The sequence below is a fragment of the Curcuma longa genome, chromosome 9, assembly GCF_044706935.1.
Source record: "Curcuma longa cultivar G26 ecotype Majalengka, Jawa Barat chromosome 9, ITB_CL_G26_1.1, whole genome shotgun sequence".
Classification (NCBI taxonomy): Eukaryota; Viridiplantae; Streptophyta; class Magnoliopsida; order Zingiberales; family Zingiberaceae; genus Curcuma; species Curcuma longa.
In genome coordinates, this window is record NC_133869.1 from 10709997 (window position 1) to 10734538 (window position 24542).

General features: G+C 37.3%; 5 protein-coding genes across 5 annotated transcripts; 1 reads left to right on the forward strand and 4 right to left on the reverse strand.

The window, feature by feature from the left end:
- Positions 1-423: 423 nt before the first annotated feature.
- On the reverse strand, positions 424-3066 carry LOC141834324 (uncharacterized). The gene is made up of 2 exons (XM_074721700.1): positions 2915-3066; positions 424-767 (listed from the first exon to the last, which is right to left on the reverse strand). Exons 1-2 carry the CDS (start codon positions 3031-3033, stop codon positions 632-634), a joined length of 255 nt encoding a protein of 84 aa, XP_074577801.1. The 5' UTR covers positions 3034-3066; the 3' UTR covers positions 424-631.
- An 834-nt stretch (positions 3067-3900) lies between these two features.
- Positions 3901-6543, reverse strand: LOC141835218 (BEL1-like homeodomain protein 9). Its single transcript, XM_074722648.1, has 4 exons — positions 5905-6543; positions 4859-5235; positions 4580-4640; positions 3901-4459 (listed from the first exon to the last, which is right to left on the reverse strand). The coding sequence occupies exons 1-4, from the start codon at positions 6340-6342 to the stop codon at positions 4061-4063; spliced, it is 1275 nt and encodes a 424-aa protein (XP_074578749.1). The 5' UTR covers positions 6343-6543; the 3' UTR covers positions 3901-4060.
- Positions 6544-8569: 2026 nt separating this feature from the next.
- On the reverse strand, positions 8570-11550 carry LOC141834714 (ras-related protein Rab7). Its single transcript, XM_074722058.1, has 7 exons — positions 11373-11550; positions 11252-11278; positions 11054-11153; positions 9569-9715; positions 9392-9472; positions 9002-9147; positions 8570-8828 (listed from the first exon to the last, which is right to left on the reverse strand). The coding sequence occupies exons 1-7, from the start codon at positions 11423-11425 to the stop codon at positions 8759-8761; spliced, it is 624 nt and encodes a 207-aa protein (XP_074578159.1). The 5' UTR covers positions 11426-11550; the 3' UTR covers positions 8570-8758.
- A 1616-nt stretch (positions 11551-13166) lies between these two features.
- LOC141834540 (non-specific lipid-transfer protein 1-like) lies at positions 13167-13517 on the forward strand. The gene has a single exon (XM_074721858.1). The coding sequence runs from the start codon at positions 13167-13169 to the stop codon at positions 13515-13517; it is 351 nt and encodes a 116-aa protein (XP_074577959.1).
- A 532-nt stretch (positions 13518-14049) lies between these two features.
- Positions 14050-17474, reverse strand: LOC141834640 (profilin). Its single transcript, XM_074721970.1, has 3 exons — positions 17260-17474; positions 14439-14576; positions 14050-14260 (listed from the first exon to the last, which is right to left on the reverse strand). Exons 1-3 carry the CDS (start codon positions 17380-17382, stop codon positions 14126-14128), a joined length of 396 nt encoding a protein of 131 aa, XP_074578071.1. The 5' UTR covers positions 17383-17474; the 3' UTR covers positions 14050-14125.
- Positions 17475-24542: the final 7068 nt, after the last annotated feature.

Sequence of the window (24542 nt, forward strand, 5' to 3'; positions counted from 1 at the left end):
ATTTTTTTTTAAATATTATAAAATATTTAAATTAAAATTTTAAAATAATCAAATAGATTCAATTGATTTGACCTAACTTTTACTCATCCCTACTAAAGCTACAATACAATAATGCTATTTTATGAGTGCTTCTTAATTTATTCTAGTAATTAATAAAAAACTTTGATTGATAATTAATCAAATGGTAAAAATTACTTCTGTTAATCACTTTCAAAATTAATCAAATAATAAAAATTAAATATTTTAAAAAAATGACGGACTAATTTGTAACTTACACTTCAAAATTTATCACAAAAAATTCACAAAATAATTTACAGTCAAATTTTTAATTGAATAATCTCTTTTGAATATAATTTTAAAAAATCCAAAAAGTTCATAATTTTTTATTCTATTTTAAAGGTACTAACAAACAATTTACATGGATACAGATCGATTGACGATCCAAGGCATTGGAAAGGGAAGCATAAAAGGAAGAACTAACTGAGGAGAAAACAACCCAATCATGATCACAAAAGGCTTTGAATATCCAACAACAATCAGCAGTTCAGTGAAATGTGCAAATTTGATTTAGCAGGTACATCAAGTGGTAGGGGTGCATGATTCTGAAGAACATACCGATCGTTTGCGAGCTTTAATCGTCCTTCAATCCTTTGAGCAGCCTTTTCGCCCAGTTCCTCAAACGCCTCTTTAGCGTGAAGCCGACAACAACACCGACGACAAAGCTGACTGCGCAAATCTTACCACAGGTCGATAGAGAAACCACCCGCCTGCGAATTTAAACAGACTGGAAATTGTGAGTATGCATGTCAAGGATGATCAGTCTTCTTGGATGTAAAAAGAAAGATGGAACATATTCATCTTTTGCTTATTAGTTGAACTATGCCTGAGAAGGCTTATTGAATTAGAGTACAATACAAGGGACAGTCATGGGCAATCTATTGCCTACGCAAAGAACTATTCCAAATGTTCAACATGTTTGAAACGAAAGAATATAAAACATTCCAATTGAATTCCTCACTCCAATTCTTTCATGCTCTCATCTCTCATTCTACACACCCAAGCCTTAGATTCTTATTATGTTCTACTATTCTACAAATCTGCTATTTGGCAGGAGCCAAGGCGGCGGCATCAACAAGGACATAATTATGTTGCCTACGATGCGACAACAACAAAGGATCATAGCGGTTAGATGCCTACAACTGCATGTGCTGATCCTTAAATGTCAACCACATCATGGATGATATGCTGAAATTCTCATTTGGCACACCCATTAAGGGATATTATGTTGTCGGCATAAGCTAAACCAACAATGTCCAACACTTTTTATGACATCAAAGATTGCAACATAGACGACCGATTATCAAGCATAGTTTTACTTCAATGAGGCTAGAGATTTTTCTTCTCAATAAAAATGATGTGGCAGGACTACCCAGCACAACTATGCTTTTAGGCCCATGCTAGGCCTGGTTCGCCGCCGACCCAAGTCACGCTGCCTAGCATGGCCTATCGAGCACAGCCTAACTAGATCTAGGAAATCCCAGGCCAGCGAAAGGACACCTTGAAGTACAGCCAGAAGCATTACACTATATAGTGCAGTCAATGAAGATTGCAGCAGTAAGGCAAGCCACTCACTAACAAGTATCACTCTGATTCTTAAATTCATGCATCGTTCAGTTCGTTTTTATGGAACATTGGCAAAGTGATCTCATACTCAGTTCATAGATATATTTCTTGAACCATCATAAATTCCTAAATATAGACTATTTGCTTCAGTGCAAGAAAATGTTATCTGCTTCTAGTATTTCTTTACAAAACTCTTGCAGAATAAATGCACTTTTATATGAAGTCACTTTCACAAAGCAAAGAATGGAAATAAAATAACAAGACCTAGAAAAACAAAACTTTCACTATCATATTAATCAAGTTTTATGTGCCATGGTGAAAGCATAAAATTTCACTAGCTAAATGGAGAAGGAAAGTTAGGCTTTGACGGAACAAATTCTTCTTTTCAAAAGAGAAACACTTCTCTGTTCCATTCTCACTTTGTCTTTTTGGTCAATGATGGTCATGTGTAGATTTAGAACCAATCAACAACATGAGATCATGCTAATGCAAAAGGAGCATCAACCAATATGAGGCTATGAGGTAACAGTAAAATAGATGATTGACCGTGTATGATCATGTCGAAGCATTAAGGATTCAAAAATATCTTTCAACAACATGAGTTCATGCTAATGCAAGAGGAGCATCAACCAATATGAGGCTACAAGCTACCAATGAAAAAGAAGATTGACGGCGTATGATCTTGTTTGGTGCATAAAGGATCCAAAATATCTTTAGGGAATAGAATTAAGTCAGAATTCAGCAATAGCAAAAGAATCAAGAAAAATGTAAAATCAAAGAGCTTACTAGCTACATAATCAATTAACATAGAAGAAGCCTTCTTGTGAAGATCATGCTGTTCAAAGAGTCCAAATTCATCAATAGGGAAAATGGACTGATAACATTCAAAAGGCTAGCGCAGGCGTCTGCAAACGGCAAGAAAACAAAAGGGGAGCGTAGAATATAACCATGCTATTTTCTAACGGAAAATCCCCATAATCTTCATTGCTGGGGAAAATCTTCATTATGCAGGATGCACCTAAACCCTAAATAAATAGAGTAAGAAAGAAAGTCGCACTTTCATCAGACCTGTCCATGATTTTTCGTTGTTGTTGAAACTGAATCCAAAAAAAAAAAAAAACTTAATTTTTCCCGATATCACACATGAACCATTGCTGTGTTCTACCCAATCTATATCAGACTAGCAAAAGTGAATATTGCAAATTAGCACAAAAAGTTCAATCCACTTCCAAAATGTTATGAACCCAAATTGAAGAGACAAGGAACTGAAAATTCTGAGCGATCCAAGTACCCGATGGGAGCACGGCGAACAAGAACTTCGGTTTGACCAGGAGAGGAGATACCGGAGGATGCATTTTGCTCCGGCAGGAGAGCTCGGAGCCCCAGCTTAAGCTTATCCATGGACTCCATCGATCAAGGATCAACGACGGGGTTTTGGCTAGGGTTTTCCGTCGGAAGTTCACTGCAGAGAACAAATTATTTATTTAAAGGATAAATTTCAACTTAACCCAAAAGGTTTGTAAAATGTAAACTTCCCCTTTTTACTCCTATATGACATTTATTTTTATTTTTTTAAAATGATGATTAAAATGACAAAATATTTAAAATAAAAAAAAGGTAAATTTTTTTCTAAATTGTTAAATTATTTATAATAATGATTCAAAATTGTTATATAAATCTATTTAGACATATATGTTAGATTGATTAGCTGGTCAATAAATATTTTTTTTGAGAGGAAATACAATGAATTTAAAATAATAAATTTGAAAAGATAATTAAATATTTCTAGATGAAAATTAAAAGGAATTTCTTATTTGTATTATCATTAAAAGAATATTCATTTTATTTTTTCATCTACAAATAATTTTATTCTAATATTATTTAAAAATTTTAACTAAAACTCCTAAACATTAACTAAAACTACTAGGGAATAACTACTTAAGCAATTACTAATATTAATTAAAAATACTTTAATATCTACTAAAATTATTTTAACTTAATTAAAATTACAATAATATTAGAATAAAAAACAATAATTCTAAAAGTAGATGAACTTTTTTATAATTTACTATAAATAAATTTGAAATATAATTTATACACACTCAATTTCAAAAAATAAAAAAGTAAAATTCACCGTCCAAGAGCCCACACAGTCGACACCACAACCATTTGTGAAGAAATAAATCAAGAAATTACAATTGACCACTATGAAGAAAAATATTGAGAGATTCGAAGTCAAAATTCGATCCTTATCCACTTCAACAAATTTAATCTGTCCCGCATTAACAACTTATACACAGTCAAACATCCACTAAACACTACCTTATTTTGTAGATCACTGCCCTATTTCTGCCAACACACTTATTCACCCTAACAGAACAGATATCAGTCACTTGAACATGGAACACAATGACCACACTTGAACAGGGTCATCTTGTTAAACTTGTGGCAAGCTTAAGTTAGTACAATTTTGAATCGAACGGTTGCCGCCGACTTTGACAGCTTGTTCCGGGTGATGGCCACCAAGCGCGCTTGACAAGTAGCCATCGCTGCGGTCCTCCAGGGTGAGAAGTGATTCCGGGAAGCAAGCCCCATCGTTCCGGTGGAGACCCAATGTGAGCAAGACACCATTGCCATGGCTAGAAGATGTAGGGCTAAGAGAGGGCTCTTGAATGCTCTTGTTGAAGGGAGGGTGAGTGTGATCGTTCTGGCTGCTACTACTACAACAGTTGTTGCTTTGCGATATCTTGCTTTTCTTGCACATCTCTAGAGTGTGTACTTCCTCGACCATTGGCTTCCATAGTCGCACTCTCGCGTTGATGAACCAGTTGGAAACCTGATAAAGAAAGAAACACCATCAGAATCATGCAACAAATTGAGCTACAACATCACCAAATGTCCTGAAATTCTCTGACTCTACGCGGAATCTAGGCTTTCGATGAGTCGGATTTGTTACCTGGTTTCTCGTCAACCCTGTTTGTCTAGCCAAATTCTGCTTGTCGGCATCAGTTGGATACCTGGAAAGATTTTCAGAAACATGACAGAAATCACAAAAAAAATCTTCAGCATCATGCATATTGTAATACTAATTGTTCATAAACTTATAATTCACTTAGCATGTGATTGATCTAATCTTTTAGAAGAACTAGTGATCTGTTGTTTCTAAAATGTGTTTGCAAAGTTCGATCAGTTTTGTTTGAACAAAGAATAAGAACTAGGCGATCGACTGGCTCACGGGTGCAGAAAGTGTTCGAAGAGCCAACCGCGTAGCACAGCAACTGCCCGTTCAGGAAGCCCTCTTTGTGGTCGCCAGCCGTGTGGTTGAGTGAAGGGGACAGCGACGACTTTCGTTGGCCTGTGGAAGTAACCATCACTACTGTTCGATCGCATGGAGCTTGTGATCGGTTCACTGGTGATGCCTTCACTATCTAGAGCATTGTTCACTTGATGAAGTCGACCAGTTATGATATTCCTCAAGCATTGGAAGTGCTTGGCCATGGCATCGAGAGCTATTGAGGCATATGGAGCTGCATCGTTCAATCCCGCAATGGACTCGAACGAATTAATGACGGCTTGCGCCTGATGATAGTGTTGTTTGTATCTTCTGTAGACCTACAAAGTTATCATTCAGATCACAAAGTAGATTAATAAGAAAAGAACAAAGAAAATCGTAGGATATTGAAACATATCCAACATTCGTTTCGAAGAACTAGCATGGCAAATCTTCTTAAAGAATCCAATTGTGAATCTAGTCTAACATTCGATAATTCCAACTTGATTTCCACAAGTGTTGCAATCTCATCATAGCCACCATTGTAACCAAGAAAGATATATAAACTCATTTACTTCAAGTTTAGCAAAGATCGAAAAATTTGCACAATTCCTATATATCTATATAGGTAAGTTAACCAACATGTAAAAACAACTTGAAGAACAAATTGTAAGCGATAAATAAGCCAAAGGATAGATCTTCTGTTGCTTCTTTCCTTTGATGAATAAAGAAAGAAGACAAATTTTCTTCGAGCTACATTAAGCATTCATCCTCCATGATTCATATACCTAAACTTGAATGAACAACTCTTCTTCGCGTGTTCGTATCTCTCCGAGAACAAGGCCTAATTATGCTCCTAGTTTATCAACTAATATTTCGAGATCGATCAAATGCCTTAATTGTACTTGTTCTTGGAGGAATGATGAACTCCAAATTAGAGTAACAAGAGATTGTTTACTCAAACAAAAATATATGTGAAATAATCAATCAATTGAGCAGTAAAATTTCACCTCATCAAGCACGGAATTGAGCCGTGAAACAGGGGAGGAGCCCGGCGGCGACTCCGCCGGATTCACACTCAAAGCCACGTCCCCACCGCTTCCTGCTCGCCGTCGCTGCTGCCCCACCTTGCACACCTCCTCGAGAAGCCTCCGCGCCGGCTCGAGAAACCGGGAGCGGCCGAGCACGGCGGCGTAGCCAGTGAACGGCCCGAGCGGCGCCGGCCGACCGACCCGCGAAGCGGCTGAGTGGAGGGAGAGCGAGAACGCCGGGCGATCCATTCGGCCGTCGAGGTCAAGGCCCTGTTCCTGCGGGAACCGGAACTTCCCCCGCCGGCTCTGCTGCGGCACGTGGTGGTAGCACAGCTGCGGAAACGGACCCTGTTCCTGCTCCGCCTCCCCCGCACCTCCGGGGAACCGGTCCGCCGGCCCCGCCGACGACGAAGCCATACCTTCCTCCGGCAAAAAAGCGCAGGAGGGGCCGAGATCGGAGAAAGCTCCCGCCTTTTTATCTGTTCAGCAACTTTCCGCAGGGAAAGAGAAGGAAGAAAAGGGAGGAACAAGAGGAAGGGGAAAAGGGAAAGGGAATGACTAAATAGAGCGTAGAGATGATGCCGATTCCGCTTTCAGCTCCGCCGTCCTTTCTCAGAAGAGCAAGTAGAGAAGTAGCATGGAACGTAGAATACATGAACAGGAGCAGGGGATTGGGAAGGAGCGAGGAAGAAGACGGCAGACAAGAGACAAGCGAACCTTTTTACGTGTCGACGTGATTCGATACTGGCAATATTTTTAATTACTTTTTTTTGCCATTTTGGCTAGCATAGTTTGCGATATTACATTTTAGCCCCATAGTTTTTATAATACAAAGAAAAATTAAAAGGAAAAATTAAAAGGGCAACTTTATCTAAAGGACTACTATTTTTTTTAAATAAAAATAAAAAGTTGTTTTATTTTTTTATAAAAATACTTTTATTTAAACACTAAAGGAATGACCTTTTTGATTTATTATGAAGAGGACACTTCCTTACACATTGGTACATTTTTATTTTTCAAACTACCTATGTTTGATATTATTGTAATATTTATAGATTCATAATTGTTACAATATAGACAATTCAATTTTGATCAACACAAATAAATTGTATTATATTAACTATAATTCATACTTACTACAACATGAACATTTCAACTTTATCAACACAAATAAATTATATTGTAGCAACCATAATTATAATTGTTACAATATAAATACTTCAATTTTGATTAATATTAATAAACTACATTATAACAATTATAAGTCATAACTGCTATAATATAAAATTTCATCTTTGATCAACATTATATTATAGCAACACTTTGATTATGCTCAACGCTAATAACACATTGTTTAACAATTACAGTTCATAAATTTTATAATATGGATGTTTTATCTCTAGTCAACATTAGCTAATATCATGTTGTAACAATTATTATGATGAGCTCTATGTTTGGAAGATATGTACCCCGAAGCATAACTGAGTTGATTATGACAGAACAAAGTTGTAGAAATGGATAAGAATTCGAATTTCGATGAAGCCGAGATAATGCCCTCCTCCGTCGTAACCAACTGCAGCTTCTTGATTTACCTCTTCACAAATGATCGTGAAACCAATCGTGTGAAACCACTGGGATGACGAATTCATCTTTTTATAGAAATATTATAACAATTATAAATCATAATTGCTACATCATAAATATTTTATTTTTGATTAATACTAATCAACATTATATTATAACAATTACAAGATTATAATTATTATAATTGTATAACAACTACCAAATTATAACTGTTATAATTACATAGCGCTATGATTTTATAACTATTATAATAACACAAAAAATAAAAATAATTTTAAAAAAGAAAATATACAAAGTCGGAATGAAACACTCTTTTAATAATAAATAAAAAAGAAAATCTCTTTCAAAATTCCAATAAATAAAAAGATTCAATATTGTTAAAATAAAAATATTTTTGAATAAAAATAGAATTAAATACCTTTTTAATATTTTTTTTTAAAAAATGAAACTCTTTTTGACTATGATAAAAATAAAATGCATCCTTTGAATTTTTAGCGAAGAAAAATACAAAATGTGCATTAAGATTTTATTAGTATAAAAGGCAACTTCTATTCTATCACTTCCTACTCCTTTTCCTGTTTCTCTTATTCTCTTATGAAGTAAGCAAGTTTTCTTCCTCCTTTCTCAACCTCTCCCAATCCTTTCCCTTGAATCCTTTCCTCTTGAGTAAACAAAACCTTAGTCATTCATTCAATAGGGAGGGGACTAGTTGGAGTTGCTCTAAATAGAATGTTTCAACTTTCATAGGGAAGGGACTCGTCGTCAAAACTTCTACTTATATATAGTCATATAACTAAGGTTACCGTGGTTTTCCCGTTGCTCGGTTGAGCATCTCGTAGCTCTTCTCTTCGCCGTCTTCCTCAGTGGCAATGATAATAGAAGGATGGGAATTGGGGTTGGCAGCTGGAGTGATGGCTTCTTTGACAAAAGCAGGTTCAAGATAGCATACATCAGATATCTCAAGCTATTCTATTAAGTCGAGATTGAATGCTCTTCTTCTCTTTTCACATACATAGACGATGCACACACGAGCACAGACACAAAGTTGGTCGAAAAGCAGTAAATCCTTTGGGAAAAGAATCACCTCCCATCTCACAAATATCACATAGGACGAAGAGGAAGTTCACACGAAGAATTAATACCAATTCACCATGGAATTCGACTTAAAATGCAGGCGAACTTGCAAGTATAATATGAGATGTAAATAGGGAATAGTTACAAACTTGGCAAGAGAAGACGCGAATTCCATCTAGCACTCGCAACCAGTCGACCGCTGTTGTGTTGCACGTCCCGCCACATCGATCGTATCAGGAAGGTATCTATATAAAGAACAATGATGTTCAGAGAATTTACTTAAAATGAACAAATAGAGGAGTAATGTGTCCTTGGTAGAAATGCAAACTAGAAGGTTTCGGTATCCAATTTGTTGGGTGAATAATGTTAATAGCATTACGAAAGGGAAGGAATGGATGACGGAATAAGTGATACTTACACATCTTCCTCTGGTTCATTCTTTAGGGCATTCCTCGCAATACACTGGAAAGCAGCTTCCACATTGAATCCTTCTTTAGCTGATGTTTCGAAATAGGGAATGTTCCCCTTCGAGGCACACCAGGCTTTGACTTTCTTCTCCGAGACCTGAAAGTATAGAGATTGAAAGAAGCATGTTAAACATGCTTAGAAGGTTTTTTTTTATACGAATCCATGTAATCATGCTTTATCATTGAGCTTTTCAGTTGAAGGACCCGTATAAGGTTCACATAGTATCTTGTCTAATTTGATTTGTTTGTTTGTGTGAGCCACCCATTAGTCAGAAGCGAGCTGCAACTATTTTCCTAAAATTTCATTTTTCTACATACCACAGAAAGGAGCGAAATCTTACCACTCGGCTGTTGCCACCATCAATATCAATCTTGTTACCCAACACTATGAAAGGGAAGTTATCGGGGTCTGATGGACTAGCCTGAAATGAGGTAACCACACAGAAGTAACATAATCAGCATTTCATTTCCTCTTTTATATTGCGGTGAATCTCTGAAGAGGGTCAAACATAATCTACCTGAATAAGAAATTCCTCCCGCCAATTGTTCAAGTTATCAAATGATTTCATAACATTAACATCATAGACGAGGACACAGCAATCAGCTCCGCGGTAGAAAGCCACACCAAGGCTTTGAAACCTTTCCTGCCCTGCTGTGTCCCATATCTAAAGAAGAAAACATCAAGTAATGAGCTTACAGAAACTATTAAACCTAAACAATCAAATTTTTAAGGAAAAAATTCTTCGTAAGCTCTACAAATTTAGTAGAACCTGAAGCATATTAAGATTAAAGAGTTATAATTATATTGTCAAAATACCACCACCCACCACAGAGAACCAAAATGTAAAAAAAAATATGTGAACTCACATTATCGCCTGCTATCCCTTTGTTTCTAGCAAGATGATGGCAGCTTAAACCAAAATTTACTTTCACCAGTTTGTTCTAAGAATGTAAAGTGTTCTCTTAAACCATAAAGATTACACAATGAACAAGAACATTTTCCCGGAAAATGATAGAACAATCGACAAACTCCTCAAGATTATCTAATCCAGTCACCCTGCATGAGACTGTAAGACTATCTGATACATATAGCCAGACAAGTGACTAACACCTCCATAAATCCAAAACTACATGTCACCATACGTCAGAAACTGCAAAAGGTTTATGTGGGGAAAAAACCAACAACAGAATAAAAAAATTACCATAAAGTGAAAACACATTTAGTCAAATTCTGATTTAATTTATTAAAAAACAATTAGCACTCGCTATATCCTATATCGTAACTAATGTAGGAAATACTAGGGCTGTTTCTGAAACTTTTAATTCTCTTTCGCATCGCTATACCCAAAGAGAACCTATGAAAACTCCTTGTACAAACATACAAAAATAAATAGAAGAATAATTGATTATATGCAATTCCATCCCATACTACTGAATAATTGGACGTGAGACAACAGAAATCAACAACATAGTTGGTTTGGCATCTTATCACATAATAAGTTGAATGCCAACTTGGATAACAAGCTTCCGAATAAGAGTTGTTAATTTCATAAACCACAGTAGCATAGTCAGGCAATACAAAGGTCTGGGAACTATGGCTTTAAAAATGATGACAGTAAAAAGGCCAATATCAACAGTGATGAACTTCTGTTTCCCCTAACAGTTGTTGTAAATAAGTGAACCAAAAAACATTCGGAAATTTTCATCTTTATGTTTGGTCGTTCAAAATCACGAGATAATATCATGCATGCAAAGGTAAAATTCAACGAATAACCAAACAACTTGATCGAGATCATGACTGCAATGCACTAGATCAACAACCAGTTAACACCCACAACTACTTAACTTGTCATGTCATCAGTAGAATATTTTAAAAAAATATAGCTGCACCATTAAAAATAATCTCGCATAGAACATGAACCTCACAATCAATAGGAAGAAAATCATAAAAAGGATGGAGAAAGGAGGATAACAGAAAGCCGCAATTGTAAAAATTTCCTAACCTGCAAGGTGAACAATCTATCATCGATCTGAACTTCTTTGGTCAAAAAATCGGCTCCAATGGTGGCTTTGTATTGGTTGCTGAACTTCTTGTTCACATATCTAACAAATACCATTCAATCCCAAATTACGCAACAAAAGAACCAACTTTCTGTCCAAAAGTAAGCTAAAAAAAAATACGTCAAGCGTTTTGAGCATACTGATTCATCAGCGATGTCTTCCCAACCCTAACAAAGAAGGCAATTACACAAAAGCAACATCAAAATGTGTGTGTGTATATATGTAAGGTACTTTTTGCTGGCGAACGAGATGTAAATCTACCCGCTGTCCCCGAGGATGATGACTTTGAGAAGCATACGCCGCCGGGAGGCCATGGAGTCGGAGGTCGTCGGAGTCGAGAAGAAGAATCCCTCTAGGACTCGCGATCGGTTTCCTCCGCCGTCCAAGCGATCAAATCAATCCCTAGAATCGCACCCAAATCAATTACGACAATAGAAGGTTCGAAGCAAGAGCTGTTCGGCCGATTGAACGGTTCGGTCGAGCCGAACTTTATTAACAAATCTTCATTTTACTACTCATATTTTACAACTTTTTAATTTACCTTTTCTATTTTAAGATATTAAAATTACTCCTCTATAGTTTATAAAATAGAGCTATGTTGAAGTAAGGGTTATCTTATTCTATTTTGTAGATTACAGGAGGTAAAATGTAATATATTTTAAATTGCGGAAAGAAAATGAGAGACAAAAATGGAATTTTCTCAATTCAAAAACTAAAAAAATTTAAATGTCTTAAAGAATTTTAAACTGAAAACTTCAAATCCGATTATTTGGATATTAAATTTTTTGATATTTATAATCTGTCAAAATTAAAAACAAGTGTTCTAATGCAAATCCTCGAAAAAAATAATCTCTTTAAAAAAAAAATTCAAAAAAGGATGCTCTATTATATTATATACCCGAAAAAATTCAAAAGGATGCTTAGTCCAATTGACACCTCTCGTTAAGTTTTTTTAATCTAATTATTTAATTTTTATGATCAGACTAATTTGAAAAATAATCAGTTCAGCTCCATAAAAAATTTTAATCAATTGTCAGGATAAATTCGAAAGCATATGCGGCTTCTCGTCCAACAGTTAACATCGTTCTTACGATCCAACTAATTCTAAAGATGATCAATTTGACTCTATGAAAATTTTCTATCGACCATCAAAATAAATTTGAAAGTGCACGCGACTCTGCACCAGTAACCAACATCGTTCTTACGATTCGATTAATTTTGAAAATGACTAGTTCAATTCTATGAAAATTTCTAACCAAACACTAAAGTAAATCTGGAAGTGCACGCAGCTTCAACAACCAACATTCTTACGATCCGATCTAATCCTAGAGGTAACGACCTAACTTTATGAAAATTCTCCACTGACCATCGGGATAAATCTAAAAGTGCCAGCACCGCACCCAACAGTCAACGTCCTAAATTTTTCATCCCATTGAAAAAAATATCCTGCAATATAATTGAGATTCAAACTACGCATATTTAAGTAAACCACTGAACAGCTTACCGTTGCACCATTGTCGAGAGAAGATCACATGATTTGATCTTTGCCGTGCTTGTGCTAGTGCAAATATGCTAAAATCCCAATCCAGTTCGAGCCCGACCAACTAATCAAACTCGCAACTCTTCTGCAAGAAAGTAAAATCCACTACCTCAACGATCTCACACGGTCGACCCCATGACCATGAGGAGATAAATCGAAAAATTACAATTGATCACGACAAAGAAGAGTATTGCTCGACTTCGTCAAGATTCAAACTCCTTATCCTCTTCTACAAATATGCTCCGTCATAATCAATTCAGTTATGTCCCGAGAGTTCAGACTCACAACTCGATCCCACTAAGCCCCTCTATTTATTTATTAATTTAGGGTTGGTTAATTTTTTTTTAATTCGTTGCGCCAAACTCCAACGGATCAGGCAGTTCTCGCTGCCCACTCCCTTCGCATGACGCACCTGAATCCTCTTCTTCCACGGCTCCACCGCCACCGCCACCGTTCTATATAACACACACCACTGACACAGCCTTCGCTCACATCTCTCCACGCATCGATTGTAAATGTCTCCCCTCGCCGCCTGCCTCCTCGCCGCAGCTCTGGCGGTCGCCGCCGTCGCCATCGCCGTCGCAGACCCGCCTCCTTGCACCACCTTCCTGCCGCCGCTCATCCCCTGCACGCCGTACATCACGAGGCATGGAGACTCGGTGCCGGACGCGTGCTGCAGCGGCGTGAAGGCCATAGCCAGCATTACGACCACCCGCGCCAACCGCGTCGCCGCCTGCGAGTGCTTCAAGGCCGCCGCCAGCCACATTGGCGACATCGACTACGACCGCGTCGCCGGCCTCCCCAGCCACTGCCATGCCGCCGCCGCCCACTTCAACTTCACCGCCACCATCGACTGCAACACGTGAGCCACACAAATCAATCCACCAAAACACTCGAATTCTAATCGATCGTTTCCTTTGCAGGATTAAAGCGGCGGTTGGGACTGAAGCCGAGGAACACCTTTGAGATCACGAAGCCAGTGATCCATTCGATGAATAAAAGGATTCGAATCTAGCAAGAACAGGAGTACTCTTTGTTCATTTGAATGTTGAACTGAAGAACAAATATATATAGTTTATAAACAAAATGCAATAAATAAAGGATTACTCGAGCATCTGCGCCAAACTATGCTCACACAGTTGATCCTACGATCATCTGTAAGGAGGCATGCATTTCCATTGGGACGAGCAAAAAACAAGAGCAAGCAAATAAATAAGAATCATCAGCAATACTGGTACACATAAACCATGTTCATTTCTCAACCTTGATAAAGATACACACCAGAACCACACAGAGAAGAAATGCCAACTCCTAAATGAAGATGCAGTAGGAAAATCCAGTAACAAGATCATGCCAATGAACTGAAGCAGATTTAAAACGATGTGCAACACGACTCCATGAAAGTAGATTGCAAGCCCATGCAAGGAATTATGGCAAATACCAGGATAAGTTCCAATGTACTGAAATACCAAACTCAAAAACCTAGATCATAGAGATAATCACCAAGCCTCTCGACTACCATGTTGCATTGCCCACCAGTCATCGGCTCGTCGTATATACCGATTATTAAAGCGAGATTGGTTTTCTTGACAGTGATACCACCAGTACCCTGAAAGTTGGTAAATGTATAAGCCACAGAGAGAGAGAGAGAGAGTATGCATAATGTAACAAAAGCATGTAACAACAGAGTGATGCATGTTGGTCCATGGTATGTAGGCAATGTTATTCTCTTGAAAGTAATTACGAACTAATGTTAGCATGATGGTAATATTATATGGGTCACTGACCTTCTTCCCTCGAATAACTGCACCTGGCTCGCCTTGGATAACCATGTACTTCAACCCACCAAGAAACAATCCAGTTGGTGCAAGAGACCCAGGATTATCAAAGTCAGCCATGATTGCAGAAATCTCTTCAGGTTTAACCTGTTTAGAGAACACAGAAGTCATTAGTAAAGAAAAAACAAGATCAGAGGAAATACTTGGCAACACCATGGTCATATCCGTTGTAACTAGTTTGTGTATGATTTATAGAGAACTGACGGCGGCTATGCTCTTACTCTCTCCTTGATACGCAACTATTAGTAGGAAACAGAAAAGTCATAGTACATATGTCCATATAGTTTAAACGCAGACATTTTCTCTTCTTTCTAATAGTCAACACTGCACATAGTGAAACAACCTTCATGAATTGAGTCTGGCAAGCAAGAAGAACTACAATGACGCAAAGAAAAAATGCCCTCAACACAACAATCATAATATGTTACATCAGCACAAACATATGCATGTTTTTTATATCTGAAAATATCTAATCACAATGTAAATAATTAATGCAACATATCCGTATGTGCATTCAATTGCCATGTCATGGTAATTGATGGTAGGTAATCTGCAAATCTTGTGTTCTAATAGGATTAATTTGGTCTGAAATTTGCACATCATAGTTTTTTAGTCAATAAACTTGGAACAATAGATCCCCACTGAGTTGATTTTCCTAAGCATATAAAAATATGAAGAAAAGGGCATAAACTGGTATTTATAATGATCTCAACATTTCGTTTCCAAAAATTGAATCCCATCAATATGCTACCTTGGTTTAGAAATCTGGATACCAAACAAACACTTCTGTTCAACATGCAAGCATCAATGGGCATCAAATAGAGTAAAAATATGTTTAGGTTATAGTTAGCACATGAGAAAGTTGCTGCACTTCTAAAGAAACTTTTTGAATATTGTTTCTACAAATACATTTGTGAAAAAGAAAAAAAAATCATCTCTGTAAATAGATATTCAATGCAATTTGCAAACTTAAACAAAGTCAAATTAAAGAATAAATGAGATCAAATTATTTGAGTGATGTATAGTCTCATGCATGACAAAACAATACAAAGAAGAGAACAATAGATGATAAATTGAAAGGAAACAGATTATGATGGTACAGGCATGTTCAAAGGTGACAAATTGACACTATAATTAGAAGAGTTGAATAGATTCTCAAAGGTGATAAATAGATACTAGAATTAGAAGAGTCGAAAAGATTAGAGTGAAAAGTATAATAGTAAAGGTAATCCTATAATAATAAAGGTAATCCTATAATAAATAGATACTAGAATTAGAAGAGTCAATATAATAAAAATAACTTAATTAATTGAAATATTAATAAAGGTAAAAAATCTTGGATAAAGCTCAATAGAGGGATCAGATTATGTAGCCCTTGAAATAGTTAGGAGATGCACAACTTGAGATGATGAAGAAGATGATGAATTATCAAAGAACCTACTGATAAGAGCAAAGCAGGAAGCACACAAATTTACTAGCCTGCCAAACTCTAATGAACCTAGTCCACTACCGAAAGGCCAAGGTGGGGAGGACTCTTGGAAGAAAAAAACCACCAAATGGAATTGACAACTTGGACCCAATCAAATAGTAAAAGAAAAGGGTTTTAGCAGAAGGATGCATCTTGGAGGAATGCAAAGACTCACTTGTGATAGAAGCACCAGCCAAAATGGAAGAATGAAAACACTTATCAAATAAACTACCCTTGAATTAGTCAAAGGAAGACCAAGCAATAAGACTCAATTGAAATTTTTAATCTATAAAATAACACATGACGTAGCAAAAAAAAATTAGCTATAAGAAGTACTAATTTATCAGTTCCTCTCTAATTCCTATACGCTACCATCCCTCTCTCTCTCTCATCTGTGAGTTGTTCTATCTCCTCTCTCTGCTATTCTATTTCTTAAGGTGTACAAAAAATCTTCTCATTCTCTCTCTATGCAACTCTCAATCTCCTTTTCAATTCTGTATCTCATCATCCATATCTCTCTTGGCGTGCACATTGTATGTTGACACCATCAACCCGAGGTCACTCTCTATCGATCCCTCACCACTGCCCTAAGATAGCGGCATCACCATTAACACATCGCCATTGGTGCCAACATCTCCTTATTGCTGCCCGTGGTGGCCGATCCACATACTGTTCGTACATCCACATACCCGACCTCCAAAATTACATGAACATAAAGATCTCCATGCATTTGACTTGGAAATACATAGGGATTGAACTCATCTCTTGAATTGTCGCTGCTCACACTGCCACCTGGTTAACTATCGTCACATGCAACTAAGCATTGCGCCACCATCGAAGATCAGCAAGTCAATTGTTTTCTCCGGATAGATATATATAAATCTAGTGATAAGCGGGCATGATAAATCAGCACGTCCAATCATCGACGGCCGTAGAAACCGAAGCAAACATCCAAAACAATCATATCCATCCAGAAACAGAAAATTAGGAGAGTTATCTAATCCTACAATAAGAAATCTCCACCGTTAACTAGCAAGCGAAAACCCTAACCTCTAGAATCCAAGTCCAAAGTAGTCAACTGTCAGATCTCTAAGAGCAATGATGCAAAAACTCGCAAATTGAACTAAAGTCTCCGTCTATTAGCAGTTAGCTGTAGAAACCCTCACATCAAACTAGAAAATCAATCCGAAAGCAAAGACAGGCAGACGGCATCAGGGAAGCGGAGTTCAGATCCTCCTCGCCCTCCCTCTCAATCACAAAATCAAAAATCACCGGATCGGATCGGATCGGGTCAGATCATACCTCGGGGAAAGCGGGGCTCTTGGCCCAGACGCTGCCGTCGTGACCGATGATCGCGGCGGCCTTGAGATTCTGGCCGTCGATTTCGCACAGAAGATGGTCGTCGACGTACGTTTGCCAAGACATCCTCTCGCCTTCTCGCCCTCTTCCGCTTCCTCACGCCGGCGGCTGCTGCTGCTGGCTCTTCCTCTCTAGTCCGATCTCTCTCTTGGACAAGATTGCGAGACAAGGGGATTTATTTATAGCGTAAATAAATAGCGTTGGAATTACGAAACCGCCACAAAAAGGAGAGAAATATCCGAGTTTATTTTCGTGATCTGAACCGGTGAGATCTCACGTTTCAAATATGGACGGTGCAGATGGATGCCCAATGGCTTTTTTATTTTCTCCCTTTGCCTGATATTTATTTGCATTTAATAATTAGATGTCAAACGAATCAATTCATCATACATCTATGATGGGACAACCCGATTTACCAACTTAATAAATTAAAAAATTTTCAATCTAATATAAATGAATTGGAAATTAGACGGATTAATCTATGAGTATATTATATTAAAATTTTTAAATTTAAATTATAATTTAAATAAATTAAATTAAAATTTTTAAATTTATTTATGATTTAGACATATCAAATCATTAGTTTATTAAATTTTTTAATTTAATTTTAAATTTTAAAAAATAAATAAATTTTCTCAATGGCCAATCCAACTCGATGTAGGCAAATTAGCTCACCTGAATCTTACCTTAAAATGTTTGATAAAGCGGACTAACTTAACAAATTCAATTCAAATTGATGGCTCTATTTGTGATATACCGAATCTTCAATATTGAGCAAAAGTCCCCTTTATTTCTTTTTTTTTAAAAATATTTTATTTATTTTTCATTCAAAAATACTGTTATTTTAACACTCTTATAATGGTTTTTAAAGAAATAAAAATAAAAAAATCTTTTTAAAAAAATTATTTCTCACCTTTTTGACGATATAGATAAAAAAAGATATATAACTTTCTGCTATGGTTCATCCATAGAATAAATTTGAAACTTATATACGATAATATTCATCTTTTAATATATCAATTTGAATAGAAACTAATCTAGAAAAAATAAACATAATCTAGAAAAAAATATTTACATCTTTCTATGAAATGAATCGAGCTATGATAATTTTTGAATCATAATTGAGTTGGTTACGACATGACAGACTTGTTGAAATGAGATAAGGATCGAATCTCAACAAAGCCGAAGCCGAGACAACTCTCTTTTGTCATGGTCAACTGCACCTTTTGCTGGGATGGCGTGTGAGACTACTAAGATGACGGATTTCACCTTTTGTTGAAGAATAGAGTCATGGTATCAAACTAAACTAGCGATTTACAAATTTAACAAGCTTATAATATAATCTACCGAATGGAAGTCCAAACTCAACCGATTTTCTCGAATCTAAGAACAACAAAATACATATCACTAAACATGTCTACAACTCACTATGGATGATGAAAGCAGAGAAGACATCAAATTGCTTTGAGGCACAGCAACATGAACCTCAACTCTCAAGTCAAGATCAATCCAAAAGAGAAGTTCTTTTTCTTGTTCTTAAAGTGAGGAGGACTTTAGAACCTTTCAGGAGGACCATTAGTTCCACCAAAATAGTTCTATTTCAAGGTCCTACATCTCATCTCATCTCTTTTTAAAGAATCAAATGGTCCTTGTTATCTTCAACACAACCTGGCTTGCAGAATAATAATAATAGCATCAGTCCACCATTTGCACTATTCCTTTCGCTACTTTCGGTCCATATAATGCATACGAAGAAGAAGAAGAGACATGTTTTATCGACTTTAGACAAACAATAATGAATACAATTATGAAATCGTGAGATGGCCTACAAAGTTTTATCGACTTTTAACAACAAACTAATGCAAATTATCCATTTGAATTACAAGGAACAGCAGCAGACAAAGAATCACTAGGCAATCACTAATATACAAACAAGGCGAGAATGGATCGACTAGATACGAAAAGCTTCACCTGTGGACCTCTTTCACGATAGTCACCTCCCCGCCGGAGGGTGATAAAAGATGCTTGTCTTGGTCAGGGTCGTCACTCTCTTGCAGTTCATGTGTTGTTGTGGTGATGATTGAAAAGGATTCTGAGCCATCCTCTGCAGGAGAAACTTGAGGTTACTTGAAAGGATACAAAAGATAACAGAAAAAGCAGAATTCTCTACACATCAACTAACCTGACAGACCCTGGTATTCGTGTTTGATGGTGGCAGACATTCGGGTAGAAGACAATTACAAACTATGCAGTCACAGCAATTTCGAGACTATGAACTTCAAATTATGACATTTGGAAAGAAGAAGTCTAGGAATCACTACTGTAATACCTAGCCCTGCAAGCCTGTTAACCCACTGTGGAATCGGTCGAGCTGTCAGTTTTTTGAAATGAGGTGGTAGGTGTCTCCGTGATACTCTGAAGCCACGCATTCTATGAATCCACAGAATTCAGACGGGAGCATATTTGTATGACCCAGCAAGATGGAACATCTGTAGAGAAACCCAGGGCAGGTCTTTGGTTCCACCTCAAACACTCCACTTGTGGGAAAATCATGGGCTCCAAAACCCTCCAAACCATGGACTGCTACGAAAAGTAAATTTCAATAAACCCTCAACAATAAATATTACAACAAATAAGCATTTGAGGATTGTATATTTTTCACAAGTCATGAAACAATGACAACCATATCCAACTATTAGCGATCAACTGATGGATCTTATTTTTGAATGACTATTTATCGTCCTTTCACTAGGAAATAACAAGCTAGGAAGGCCGCATCTGATCATCACTATGATGACGAGAGCAGTTGATATTAATCATCATTGGGTCTGTTGCAACTACAACATTTGGAGTTGTGCACTTGAACAATTTGTATCATGTCTTCTATACGATAGCAACACTAAGTACCTCAACTTTAATTCAAGTTATCGATAATTCAATCAGATAGAAAATAGTATACACTAAATCTGATACTTTGTTTGACACTAGTACATTAAGAAAAATTCCTACCACACTTTATATTTCCTGAAATATAATTGCAGAACAACCATCAAATCTTGTTAAAAAGAATGAACATATGCATCCTCACATCTGATCTTGTTGGATTCATCTGGAAATACTAGTGATGGTGTCACCTAATCACTTATTCGTGTGAAGAATCTCCTGAGTTAACTCCCATATTAAAGAAACTATTAAGAGTCAAGACAATCAATCCCAAATTGGTCTTATGTAATGATTAAAAAAGCAAACCACTTTTAGTGTGGTTCTAAAAGCCATCTTATGTAATGATTAAAGCATTTGCATGGTTACTACAAAAGAATTGCAGAAGAGTGTAGTACCTTTAAACTATAAAATTATCAGTGGGCACTACCTATTCTTACATTTCCCCAGAACTTGACAACTTGGGCTACTATCATTACTCTTTAACTAAAAACTGCTAAGGTTGTGTGCTGGTTTTGTTTAAATTATGGAATTGTAATTAGAGTTTCAGGTTCAAAGGAAAAAATTAAAAATAATGTTTTGTGTCAATCATTCTTTTGACTGATGACCAATTAGAAGAACTTAAAAAGTAGAAATCTTCAAGCACTTGCCAACATATTTTGCATGAGGTAAATCTTCTCCAAAAGTTCTGTCCAAGCGCTGGAGACAATAACATTAAGTACTCATAGTTTGAAAGTCAAACATGTCTAGTTGATCAAAATGACTTCATTAGACTATCCATAAGATCACTTAACTCTGCAGCAACCATATAGTTCCATTATATGAATGATAATGAACTCCGATGTTTTTTCATGTTTTTGGCTAAGGACCTTGACTACCATGATAAGACAATGAAATCTGATTAGCAGATGATGAAAGGCAGACTAGTTCACAATCTTGGGTGTTAGAGCAATCCTGCATACTTGTAAGAGCTACGTAAATAGATCTCTCTTTTTATGAGAATTACTCAAGTAAAAATCCTATCAGTAGAAGGTAGAATATCAGGGAGAAACTGTGGTGCCTAGAAATCTTCCATGAAGAGATTTAAGTGTATTGCATTGATACAGGCCATAACTAATAACACTAACATCTCAAGTGGCAACTGCCCACTTTACAGATCTTATTGACTTAAGGTTACGTTTGGTAGGACATAATATAATCACGCTTGTAATGTAATCAAGTTTGTAATGTAATGTAATGTAATCAAGATTACATTACTATGTTTAGTTGAAGGAATACATGTAATCTTTGATTACAAGGATGATTACATTCCAGTGTTTGGTATACCCATTATTTTCAGTAAGGAATATAATTTTTATTATTATAAAATACCAATAATACCCTTCCTCTCTAACTGGGCTCGTGGAGAGGGATCACCTGCGATAGCGCCAGTAGGGCAGGGACGGAGAGGAGTAAACCTCAATAACAGAAATCGATTAGCTTCAGAAACCATGACAGAAAATCCAGTGCAACAATAACAGTGATATAGTGAAAAGAAAAAGATCACCGACAGCTGGTTTACCAAGTTTTATTTCTCTTTCTAGTTATTTTCTTTATGAAATAATCCATAAAGAATGATGAACAGATGAATAGAATAATCATGAACCTCAATACAAATATTCAAACTATAAGAAGACAAAATGATTTTTTAACTTGCAAATTTAGCTTGTCGATGAAATCACAAGTTTAACTTGTCCAAAGCAATGTCCACAAAACCCACAAGCTGCACCCTTCAAATCTGTCCACTCAATAATGCTTTTACACAAACTTCTTTCTCATCATCTGGTATTGTGAAGAAAATATCTGTAGTCTCACGGTCACAACCAATTTTTCTTGTTACTTTATGTCGCTCCAACCAATTCACTATATTCAAGATCTCCAACCAATGCATTAGCACGACAACTAGTTTTTTTTTTCTCATTATATTACTTGCCTTTAAACTAAGCCGAGTCATGGCTGCAAAGAAGAAGAAAAGAACCATCTTCATGAGATTTCCAATATTAGCATAAATGCAAATTTAAAGGCATGTAAGATCACTAGAATCCTTGCTAATATGATCGGCAAGGAAAGGAGGGAAGGAGGAGAAGCTCACCCCGTAAATTGTAGCAAAGGTATTTCTGTTGCTTGTGTTGCCATAGAAGAAGAGCAGCAACTAGGGCTGCTATCGACGAGGAAAAAGAAGAAGAGAAGGGGCTGCTATCGACAAGGAAGAAGAAGAGAAGGCTGTGGATGTTTCATCGGAAGAAGGAGGATAAGGAAATTAGGGCAGCTACTGGGAAAAACAAAGAAAAGAGATAAGAGGCGAGAAGAAGAAACCTTGTCTCCTCCGTTGGCAGGCTCAAACTCTGCGGCGAAATCCGACAGCCTCGCTTCGTTTCGGCGAAATCTGACGAGGATACATTGCGCGAGCGGTGAGGGCTGTGCGGGGCATGCGAATGGAATCAGTGAGGAGAAGGGTTGTGCAGCGTGCGGATGGATGAGGTGAAGAAAAGGATTGTGCGGCGTGCGGATGAATGCGGTGAAGAGAAGAGTTGTGCGCCACGGCGTGCAGATGGATGTGGAGAAGAGAACGCTATGCGTCGTGCGGATTGAGGCGGTGAAAAGCGGAAGGGTATATTTGGTACGATAAAAATAGAATTCGTAATGTAATCAGATTTCGCACTATTCTAAGCTCTTATATGGAAGTGGACAAAACTATCTCTTTTTTCTTTATCTAGTGTCTACCAACGCTTGCATTGCCGATCTATTTCATCATGTAACTCAAAGTCATCGGGATCTTCTTCCTTGATACAATAGAAAGTTTCATACTTGCTAACATTCAATTTAGAGCTTTCAAACAGAGAAGAAAGATGATCTATGTTGATTGGCTAACATAAATTTAATCTATTCTGTTCCTGTTGAGATCGCCTCGCGAACACGTCACTAGCCATGCAGCACCGAGGTTGACGTTGTGAGGAGGAAGGAGATGATGAGCTCCGGGGCCTGCAAGCACCAACACAGTGAGAGGGAAGGCCAGGGGTGCCTCTGGCTCGACCACTCCGACGCTCAAGTTTGTAGGATCGAGTTGGACCGGCTAGAGAGGGGTGAATAGACAGCTAAGCAAAATAGCACTCGTCTTTAAATAAAAACTTGGTTGCAACTAGATCGTTGCTTCCAAGGCAGTTAACGCTAAATCAAAAACTCCTTTAGGCGGAGAAGTCTTTACAATTGAAGCACAGAGACTTAAAAGAGAAGATTACAAAAGTAATTTTTTTTATCTAACTCTAAAACTCTAAGTCTATTTATAGCCCAAGAGAACAGATCTAGATCGTTGATCGTAAATGAACTTTCTCTTGATCGTTGATCCGTTGATGCGATCCTAACCGTTGATCAGAGATAGGCTTGATCGTAGCCATTGAGTAAATAAGGATAAACTTTATCTTTAATAAAAGATAAAGAGAATTATCCTTAATAAAAAAATAAGCATTTATCTTTAAAAGATAAATCTTATTATTTTTTTCTTCTTTTTTTTTCAACCGCCACGTCCAAACGGTCCAAATCTAAATCTTCTTCTCTGGTCAAAGTCAACGGCCAAAGTTAAAGTCAGCAGTCAAAGTCAAAGTCAATAGTTTGATTTTTGTTGACTTTTTGTAAAATCTTTGGTGGGGTAATTTCTGGCCAACCGGAGTTAGGCTCACCCGAACCCAACTCCGATCTTTTGCCCCTCTAGCGTGCTTCTTCCTAGCTTCTCGTCTCTCGGACATCACGCATGTCCTTCTCGCTCCACCGGCGTACTCTTCCGTAGCTTCCGTGTCCCTCGGATTGCATCGAGCCCGTCGGTTCACTTCCCCGCGCAATCCTTCTCGTCCGCTACGTCTTACGCTCGACTTCCTCCGTACCTAAGTTCCTGCACACTCAGCAGAGGGATTAGAACAACACAGGACCTAACTTAACTAGGTTGATCACATCAAAACTAACCGGGGTACCAACAAAGTTAGTCACTGAGGAAGAAGAAGAAACTTGAAGGAAGAAGCGGGTTGAAGATGGTGGGATTCGCGTACTTGTGCACGTAGAGACAATGGCGGAGCCAGCCCGAACGATTTATCCGGGCTGATCCCATGCCATGGGCAACGAACGCCGATCTTGATGCTGCCACCCGGGCTGATCTTCTTTTTTTTTTCTCTCATAGTAAATCAGAATTTTTCTCCCTTTCAACACCATTGAGCCCCCGGGCTATAGCCCGGGTAAGCATGCACTTGGCTCCGCCT

What these genes read in the sequence shown, in the direction of transcription:
- LOC141834540 (XM_074721858.1), top strand. Translation starts at nt 13,167, where the DNA reads ATGTCTCCCCTCGCCGCCTGCCTCCTCGCCGCAGCTCTGGCGGTCGCC.
- LOC141834640 (XM_074721970.1), bottom strand. Translation starts at nt 17,382, where the DNA reads ATGTCTTGGCAAACGTACGTCGACGACCATCTTCTGTGCGAAATCGAC. An exon ending in AGAGCCCCGCTTTCCCCGAG is followed by an intron (nt 14,577 to 17,259) that starts GTATGATCTGAC and finishes TTCTCTAAACAG; the next exon opens with GTTAAACCTGAAGAGATTTC. An exon ending in CAGTTATTCGAGGGAAGAAG is followed by an intron (nt 14,261 to 14,438) that starts GTCAGTGACCCA and finishes ACCAACTTTCAG; the next exon opens with GGTACTGGTGGTATCACTGT.
- LOC141834324 (XM_074721700.1), bottom strand. Translation starts at nt 3,033, where the DNA reads ATGGAGTCCATGGATAAGCTTAAGCTGGGGCTCCGAGCTCTCCTGCCG. An exon ending in GTTCGCCGTGCTCCCATCGG is followed by an intron (nt 768 to 2,914) that starts GTACTTGGATCG and finishes TTAAATTCGCAG; the next exon opens with GCGGGTGGTTTCTCTATCGA.
- LOC141835218 (XM_074722648.1), bottom strand. Translation starts at nt 6,342, where the DNA reads ATGGCTTCGTCGTCGGCGGGGCCGGCGGACCGGTTCCCCGGAGGTGCG. An exon ending in TCAATTCCGTGCTTGATGAG is followed by an intron (nt 5,236 to 5,904) that starts GTGAAATTTTAC and finishes ATAACTTTGTAG; the next exon opens with GTCTACAGAAGATACAAACA. An exon ending in TTCGAACACTTTCTGCACCC is followed by an intron (nt 4,641 to 4,858) that starts GTGAGCCAGTCG and finishes AAATCTTTCCAG; the next exon opens with GTATCCAACTGATGCCGACA.
- LOC141834714 (XM_074722058.1), bottom strand. Translation starts at nt 11,425, where the DNA reads ATGGCCTCCCGGCGGCGTATGCTTCTCAAAGTCATCATCCTCGGGGAC. An exon ending in ATAGATTGTTCACCTTGCAG is followed by an intron (nt 9,716 to 11,053) that starts GTTAGGAAATTT and finishes TTTCTTCTTTAG; the next exon opens with ATATGGGACACAGCAGGGCA. An exon ending in GGGAGGAATTTCTTATTCAG is followed by an intron (nt 9,473 to 9,568) that starts GTAGATTATGTT and finishes ACCTCATTTCAG; the next exon opens with GCTAGTCCATCAGACCCCGA.